Raw genomic sequence first — 9,064 nt, 5'->3', positions numbered from 1 at the left:
AGTTCAACTGTGCATGCTTGCAAAGACTGCTGACCCAGGTTCCACTCGCCAGCACCCATGTGAAGCCAAACACGAAACATGGCACAGCGTTTGGAGTTCATTTGCAGCAGCAAGAGACCCCGGCATGCTCAGACATACACATGTGCACACACATGCAAACACACGCAAATAAATAAACTAGTATAGAGGAAATGATTCATTTTTCGAAAGACTTTGATTATGGATAATATGAAAAGTAACATTATTCATAAACCAGGAAAGAGAAAACTAAAAGGTAACTACTGGGCAAAGAATTATGGGAGGGAAGGAAGGAGAGATGAGAGAAGAGGGAAGGAGGTAAAGGGAGAAAAAGGCGTAAGAAAAAGATTCAAAAAGAGGACACAGCTGTGGTGAGAAACAGGTTTTATTCAGAGATGATCACCACCTCCCCGGGTGAAAATAGTAGGAAAACAGCTATGCAGCTATGCCATTTGGCCAGCAGGTGGCACCATAAGCATCTACTATGAGAGTTGAAGGGCATGAGAGCAAGACTGCTATACTTTCAAATACTCACATTTTTAATGACATTAGAAACACGTCCTCATATTTAAGTATTTTCACAAGATTCATTCCTCCCTTCATTTACCATATTCTTTCCTTTTTCTTTAAGGTAAAGACTATAAAATTTTGGTCAGTAGAGTGGTAAGCCCTAAGGATCAAACATGGACTGGTCATGCATTTCTGAATTGCTTACTGAAGCCTTTGAGCAGCCCATTTCTTCAGTGATAGTGGCACACGTTATTGCGAGGGCACATAAGATAGCTAGTGAGGAAGGGGCTCGGTTGGTATCCCTTTTTCACAATTCTTGCCTGCTTGGGGCAATAAGGACTCTCTATGCCCGAATATCTCCCCAATGCTAAGCAACCTCTCAGATTCTGGGGGATACCTATGCCGGAGATAGTGGGCATGCTTGGCCTTTTCAAACAACTCTAGGAAGGTTGGCTTTGTGAATTCGTCTTTGAAGCTTCCTGAACATTCTACGGAATTTCGGGAATTTTGTTCCCTGGAATCCCCGCCTGGCATTGGGTCGGCATTTTCTGACTTGGTCTCATCATGGTGTGCCGTTCCACACTGGCCAGGTGGGCTGGAGACAGGGCCATGTTCTGTGTTGTCGGCATAAGCCTCATCATCTTGGCAGGGGACAGAGGTGCCCTTGGGGTCTATGCTCTTAGGTGGATTCACACACCCTTCCTCCTGGACTTGCGAGGTCTCTTCCTTGATGCAGCCACTTCTGGAATATTGACGCAGCAATATCTCTTTGCTCCTCCTGGGGTCTTTGAGTCCAGTGTCACATAAAGTGGACACTTGGGTCTTGGTTTTTATTTCGTGGGCCTGATTGGTTGCCATTGCTCTGGGAAAAGTGATAAGAAAAGGAGAAATGTCTCTGAAAACTGATGAAAGAGCTTATATTTAGATATTTCCAGATATTAGGCCAGAGCCCCCTGCAATGAGGTATGAGCTAAGCTTATAATGTGAGTGAGAGCGGGGTGGAGGGTGCTCACAGGTGGTCAGCCCCGTGTGGACATGTCCCTTAGAAGGAGGAGGCCACATGCTCCTAGGGGGAGGAGGGTGTTTGAAAGAGGTCAGGTGGGAAGTGGGATCCAGCGTCATACTCACGCATTAAAGTGTCTTCTTACCGAATTTTAGGCTCTGGGACTATGTGCTTCTGCCCTCTCTGTGGTGACAGCATGGGATCTTTTGGCTTCTGAGGTCCATTACTCAAATAAGAAGAGGATCTTTTCTTGAGGATCTCTGCGTTGAGTTAATGAACAACCAAGTTAATATGGACGGAGCTGTGGCCTCCTCCATGTTCTGTGATATTCTGGTCCCTAGTTTCTCCCTGTCTGTGACCTTATTTGAAGACGGGCTCTTTATATAGATGATCAAATTAAAATGAGGTCAATAGGGTGGGTCCTAGCCATTAGGATGGCTGCTCTCAGGAGAATGATAATTGGAGGAGCAACACACACAGGAGGAGGCATGAGGGTAAGACACCATCCACACGCCAACAACGGAGGCTGTGACAGCCCCGCCTCACCACCTACAGAAGAACCAGCCCTCTGTGCACCTCAACTTTGATTTCATGACTCCAGAACTGCGAGACACTCAGGTTCTGTGGTGTAAGCCATCTAGTTGGTGATATTTCATTGTGGACCCCCAGAAAATGAGTATCAAGGAGAGCAAGACTGCAGGCTTTCGAAGAACTTATGTGTAAAATCTTTGGTTCCCCTCACACATTAAGCTTCTCTGAAAAAATGGATGAAAACAAAAATATGTGGGCTGGAGAGATGGCTTAGCAGTTAAGACACTTGCCTGCGAAGCCTAAGGACCCAGGCTTAAACCCTTAGTACCACATAAGCCAGATGCACAAGGTGTCACATTCGTCTGGAGTTTGTTTGTAGTGGCTGGGGGCCCTGATGCTCCCAGTCTCTCTCTATTTGCCTCTTTCCCTTTCTCAAATAAGCAAGCAAAAATCAAATTACAAAAAAAATTACAACAACCAGAAACATTCATGTCATTCCCACTGTTTGTCTAGAACATGTCCAAGAGGAGTTAGACACACTGACAGCGGAGGTTTCAACGGTCTCCGCTCATGCAGGCTTTCTCCGGATGTTGGACTTGGCAAGCACAGTGTTCCACAAACAAAATAGCTATGTGTGCGAACTTTGTCTCGTTGACCACGATTATGTGGCTCCTTATCCAGCTGCGGCTGGAGTTCCCAACTGCCAGAAGCCATGAACGACTTTACACTTGTTTCATTGATGTTTCGGTATCTTGTAGTCAGAGCTGCTCTAGGAGACCGGCCCTGCTAGTTTTCAGGACATCTAAGAGTTCGTCAGTTGAAGTTGAAAGCCTTGCATTAGTTTGCTCTAATGGGAGTTCCTTCATGTTGCAGCAGTCAAGGCCAGGGGTGTGCATCAGTAGTCGAGTGCTTGCCTATTACGCACAGGCCCTGAGTTCCATCCATGACACCCACCCAAACAAACAAACACTCCCTTCCTCAAACAACAACAAAAGGAACAGATAAAAATGCCACACGGGTCACCACCTTACAGTGGTTGGTAGGCACCATGCAGAGGGAATAAGGAAATAGGACATGGCAAGGGTTCTAAAATTTACATGAAACTACGAAAACCCTGTCTTCTAGTTATTTTGTGTGTATGTGTGTGAAGTAGTCAAGGAAAGAGATAGGACTTGCTGGACCCTTCTTCCTTTATTGTCTCCTTAAGGCTATTTTCCATGCATCAATGATGCCTATTCCCAATAAACTCAGGGCTTCTGAGCTACTTCTAAGCAGACCACTTTTCTTTCTTTTTTTTTTTTTTTAAATTTTTTTTTTTTTATTTTTTTATTTGAGAGCGACAGACACAGAGAGAAAGACAGTGAGAGGGAGAGAGAGAGAATGGGCGTGCCAGGGCTTCCAGCCTCTGCAAACGAACTCCAGACGCATGCGCCCCCTTGTGCATCTGGCTAACGTGGGACCTGGGGAACCGAGCCTCGAACCAGGGTCCTTAGGCTTCACAGGCAAGCGCTTAACTGCTAAGCCATCTCTCCAGCCCATAAGCAGACCACTTTTCTGCAGTTGAAGCTGGTAGGGCCAGTAGGTCCAGAAATGGGCATATCGAACCTCTGATCCATGATCTTTCTCCGGTGTTCTGTCTGTGAAGACATAGCATTGAATCCCCCCAATTATCTAGTTTCAGCAGTACATTTGAGGCATTACCTTGAAGCAGGCAATATGCTTTGGTTCCCTTCATGCTTGGATGTATCTGATATTTCTGTTTTCTTTTAAAAAAACTATTTTATGTTTATTCATTTACTTGAGAGAGAGAAAGAGGCAGATAGAGAGAAAGAATTGGCCACACCATGGTCTTCAGCCACTGCAAATGAAATCCAGACACATGTACCTCCTTGTGCATCTGGGCTATTTGGGTCCTGGGGAATTGAACGAGGGTCCTTTGGCTTTGCAGGCAAGTGCCTTAACCGCTAAGCCATCTCTCCAGCCCCTCTACTTTCTTAACGTCTTGATATGTTGGTCTCTTCATTTTTTTTTTTTCACCTGATCAATGCCCTACTTAGGCCTACATACAGAATTCTATCACATGTACTCCAACTTACCCCTGAGCTCTATTTTATCTTAAGCTATATCCAGAGTCAGCTTTAAAACTTTAACAGTCTCTCCCTACTCCCAAGCCCTACAGGGTGAAATCCAAACTCTTTTGCAAGACATATGAAGCAATTTTTGATTCCAGACTTTATCTTGCCTGCTTGGCTTCTGAAAACCTCAGTACACTTTCCCAGTTCTCAGTCTGAACTTTGGCAGTACTGAACTCCCTGTGGCAAGACATGCTCATTTATGCCTCTTTGTACAAGCTGTGTGTGTGTGTGTGTGTGTGTGTGTGTGTGTGTGTGTGTGTGTGTGAATAGCCCTATTCTACATGTTCCCTGGCAATCTCCTCACTCCCACACTCATCCCACTTTCTTCCTAGACTCTGCCCACACTTTGCCTCTTTGGGGAGATTGTACTAAGGGCCCTTTGACAGATAGGAAGCTCCCAAGACTCCCATTCTACTATGTAAATAACTTTAACTTAATATTTAGAATTGTCATGTTTCTTTTTTTTTTAAAGGATAGCGACTTGTCAATCTAAGCATGAACATCTCAAGGGCAGAGACCTTGTATTTTCATATTTCCATCCACTCTCTGAGGAGCTTGACTGATAGATGGGTATGGTGGCACATACCTATCATCTTAATAGAGAATAGGAGCTGAACACAATCCCTTATAAACACCAAGAAAATACAGATTATTATTATTTTTTTCAAGGTAGTGTCTTGCTCTAGCCCAGGCTAACCTGAAGCTTACCATGTAGTCTCAGAGTGGCCTTGAAGTTATGAGGATCCTCCTACCTCTGCCTCCTAAGTGCTGGGATTAAAGGTGTGTGCCAACACACCTGGCTTTCTTTCCTTTTTTTTTTTTGTTGCATTTTGACTGTTATGAAGTCTGATACACAGTTTCATGGCCTTATGACTAAGATCACGTGTGAAATCTGAGCTATTAGAGAGGACCTGCCTTTCCATGGAACTGGGAGACAATGACCTCTGAATTAGTTTTCTGTCACTTGTCTAGACTCTTTCCATACATCTGTGACTGACACACCCTCCATGCAGCAAGGGCAGCCACCTCCCTGAGCCTTGCCTTTTATACGCCCTCTCCAGGGTCCTGTTTTGAGAATTAAAGTAGAATCAGCCACATGGCTTATTAGATCCCTTTCCATGGTTCTCTCATTCTATGTTGGATTGATTTTTTCTTTTAGGCAGAGAAATTGAAAGCAAAAAGGTAGTTCAGTCAGGAGGCATCTTTCAAAATCACGGAAGCTAGAAACATTAAATATAATTAGAAGTAATTGAATGTTAGGAAGAATTCCCAAATATTTGGACATCACTTTGGGTTGTGCGTCTAGCTTTCCAAACTAGGTAGACCTGAGAGGTTTTATATTCACTCTCATACCTGGCTTTCTCCTGTCCCCACAGCCTGTTCAGAGCTCCCTAAAGTGGGATGTAGTTCTGAGGAGCAGAGTATACCAAGTCTGTGCTCAGCCCTGAAGTGACACTGAAATCGTCCAGCTTTAATGGTGAGTGGAAGTGCCTTGTGTCTACAACTTGAACAGCCGGAGCAATCCCAACCACATGGGGGACACTTTCAGCCCTACATGTTTGCATCAGAGTCACTGAAATCACAAAGCCATAACCGAGCACTTATTTTGAATTTAGATCTGTTCCAAATCCTCAAATAATTTCAAAAGCTAGGCAGTTACTTCCAATTTACATTTGAGAAAAATAAGCTTCAAATCAAAAATCTCTGTCTCTCATAAAACTGGCTAGGAAAATGCTTCACCTTACCATAGCTATCTAATAAGTGATGGCTAAGACCAAAAGAGAAAGACAGGTGTCACAAAAAAGAGGTGAGACTAAATCAGCTCTAATATAAGTGAGAAAACACATAAGAATAAAATGAGAGTGTGGAAAATGAAAGGTTTAAGCAAAAGGAAGCAAACTTGAAGGATGGTGGTGACAGAAGTCTGGGAAATGTTTTCTCAGGAGTTTGGGGAGCAGCACCTCAGAGCTGTGGGACTCAGGGAGCAGGGAGGAATAAGGAAGAGTGGGCCTGCTATAGTCTAGATGGGGATGAGACATTCTTGCTGTCCTGGAGTACAGGATCCTGAAGGGCCCCTCTCATGAAGTGAGACCCTCATTCTCCCCTCAGTGAGATGGTGGGCTGCTGTCCCACTCTCTGTCTGGAGGAGGAGCAGACCTCACCTTGTTACCTCACCTTGTTGCAACCTTTGCAGTTCTTTCTGGAGCTGTCTCTGTTCCCTGGCCAGCGATTTCACATGGTAGAGGCAGATGGTCTCCAGCCACGCCAGTCTGAGGCTGAGTCTGGCTTCAGCCTGCCTGGCGCTCTTCCTCTCCAAGTCAAAGTGCTTGTAGAGCGGTTGCCCAGCCATGCCTCTGTTCATCCTCTTCACAGGCTAGAGACAGGGAGACACCTCGACCAACCTGAAAAGCAAGGCTGAGATGCTCAGATGCTGGCCTGGCGTCTAGGCAGAGTCAGTGTTTGGAACCAGTGATGGTGTACAGTGCACTGAGTTTCCCGAGTGTCGCAGCGAGATGGGCAGCCCCTGCGCGGCGGGACTGCACGTGCCTCTGGGAACTGCGTGTGGGAGAACGGTCTGAAGCCAGTCGCCTTGTCAATCAAACTCTGACAGTCACTGGCGATCCCATCAGACCCCAATCAGATTGCTCTAAAGATGAAGTGGGACACATAGAACAACTTTTCGGAAGGAACAATATAACTCTAAGTGCATATGAGGCACAATTCATGCTTAGTAAGGAAACTCCTTCAGCATTTTTAAAAAATATTTTTATTTATTTACAAGCAGAGGTGGGAAGAGAAAAAGAGAGACAGAGAGAGAGAGTGAGGAGAGAGAGGGAGAAAATGGGCATGCCAGGGCTTCTAGCTGCTGCAAACAAACTCCAGATGCATGCATCAGTATGCATCTGGCTTTATGTGGGTACTGGGGAATCAAACCTGGGTTGTTAGGCCTTGCAGGCAAATGTGTCAACCGCTGAGCCATGTCTCCAACCCTCCTTCACTATTTCTTAAGGGTGTTTAAAGAGCCTGTTCAGAGGGTCTCAAGAGGACTTGAGAACTGAAGGCAGAAAAATGCTGAGGCCCACTCAGCTCGTTCACTCACATATGCGTAGGTCTGTCAGCCTGTGATCATTTCATGCATGCCATGTGCAGGATGCTGCACTGAGGTGCCACACGGCTTTCACTCACAAGGAAATTTTCAAATTTACCACTTTGTGGCGGGTGTGGTAACACACACCTGTAATCCTAGCATTTGGGTGGATGAGATAGGAGGATCGAGAGTTCAAGGCCAGCTTGGGCTACTCAGAAAGTTTGAGGCTAGTTTGAGTTACACAGAGAGACCTTGCCTTAAAACAAAACCATAAAAACAAAAACAGATTCACCACTTTAGATTCTAACAACTTGTGGGCATCTGAGCAATTGGTATCTCAGAGTTGGTAGAGTGGGGGTGCTGAATATAAACAGAATGGCATCCAAAATTAGTAGCTTTGAATGGCACTGAGGAAATACAACAGGCCACAAGCTACTCTTCCCACCATCCATGGTCCTATTTAGACCCTTCTCTGAGCCAAGCTGCCTTGTTTCTGAGTCTCAAGTGAAGACTAACCCTTCCCTGAAAAACAAGGCGAACGGCACTTACCTACTAACCTCACTTCTCTCCGTGAGAATCTTGCTGGTCTCGGTCTCTTTCACTGTCAGGCTGAGTCTCGTTTGAATGAAGAATGAAGTAATGAGCCTGGTGTGAGGAGGAGAAGACCTTTGGAAAGGTCTTCAGGGAGTTTGTTGACTGCACTTGAAATTTCTGTTCTCTCATGTCTCTTCTCATCTCCCCTGGTCAGGAATGTGGCTTTGGAGGCCATGGGAACCAGTCCCTCTTGGAGAGACCAGAGCTCTAAAGTGCTTTGAGAATGAAGGAAGCCTGCCAGTTTGCAGCCCGCCCCAGAGGGGCCCACAGTACTCCTGGGCTGTGTCCATGGAAGCCAAGAATGAAAGCAAAGAGTGCCTCACTGTGTTGGTAATCTCTCTCTTCTCCACCTCTCCCTCCTCCTTTAACATTCTTCCGTTATTCCACCCCTGTCCCTGCATCTTGGAAACCAAAAGAAAGTACCCTTCATGATTGTGCAGAGCACTTTCTGCACCATTGCACACCTTACTGTATGTTCTCAGACTGTGGCCTGTGTAACACACTTCAGCACTTGAACAGTTTTAAAGTGGGGCAAATAGCATTAGACAAAGTGAGATTTATCATAACCTGTGTGTTCATGTTCAGGTAGTTGCAGTGGAAGGCAGCTGGACTCTTGGTCACATAAGAAGATCTCGGGAGGGACTACTATTGTTGCCTTGGGGCTCCATCTGAAAGCAAGCCATAGTCTAGAGACAGCTGTCAACACTGGGGCCCCAGTAATCTCCTCAGAGCTTATGAGAAGCAGCTAAACAGGCCCCATTACCTACAAACACTGCCCAGCAAACAAACTATTATAAGGAGCTTACTTGGGAGGGGAAAGAGGAAGGGAGAGTCATATTCTCTGAGTGAGAAATGATTCCCTTCCTGAACTTTTCCGCGAGGTCACTCTTTACCTCCAGGATTTGAGTAAATGCATGGTGTGGGGGGGTCCAAGAAAATCATCGCAGATGGTGGGGTGTCACAGAGAGACTCACATCCTCCTCTCCAGGTGGGGACTTGGTATAGTATGCAGCAAGCCTTCATTCCACATATCTGATATTCCTAGAGTTGACGATGGCATGGGCTTTCCCAGAAATGTTGTGTGCCGTTTGAGACAGCTGAAGCGGAGAGGCTGAAGAAGCAATCCACAGGTGAAGGGCATGACGGACCCTTCGTGCGGTGTGCCTGGGAGAAGACGTGTCACAT

At 45.8% G+C, this 9,064-nt stretch overlaps 1 protein-coding gene across 1 annotated transcript; it reads right to left on the bottom strand.

Annotated features, from left to right (window-relative positions):
- Positions 1 to 605: 605 nt before the first annotated feature.
- Positions 606 to 7,934, bottom strand: Ccdc190 (coiled-coil domain containing 190). The gene is made up of 4 exons (XM_012949822.2): positions 7,835 to 7,934; positions 6,373 to 6,599; positions 1,677 to 1,791; positions 606 to 1,390 (listed from the first exon to the last, which is right to left on the bottom strand). The coding sequence occupies exons 2-4, from the start codon at positions 6,557 to 6,559 to the stop codon at positions 802 to 804; spliced, it is 891 nt and encodes a 296-aa protein (XP_012805276.2). The 5' UTR covers positions 6,560 to 6,599; positions 7,835 to 7,934; the 3' UTR covers positions 606 to 801.
- Between the last annotated feature and the right edge of the window lie 1,130 nt (positions 7,935 to 9,064).

The sequence above is a fragment of the Jaculus jaculus genome, chromosome 1, assembly GCF_020740685.1.
Source record: "Jaculus jaculus isolate mJacJac1 chromosome 1, mJacJac1.mat.Y.cur, whole genome shotgun sequence".
NCBI lineage: Eukaryota > Metazoa > Chordata > Mammalia > Rodentia > Dipodidae > Jaculus > Jaculus jaculus.
This window is presented reverse-complemented; position numbering and strand designations above follow the sequence as displayed.

Bases quoted from the DNA above. Each gene is read 5' to 3' on its own strand.
- Ccdc190 (XM_012949822.2), bottom strand. From the start codon at position 6,559: ATGAACAGAGGCATGGCTGGGCAACCGCTCTACAAGCACTTTGACTTG. The intron at 1,792-6,372 runs GTGAGGTAACAA...AACTCAACGCAG, and splicing joins ACTGCAAAGGTTGCAACAAG to AGATCCTCAAGAAAAGATCC. The intron at 1,391-1,676 runs GTAAGAAGACAC...CACTTTTCCCAG, and splicing joins GTCCCAGAGCCTAAAATTCG to AGCAATGGCAACCAATCAGG.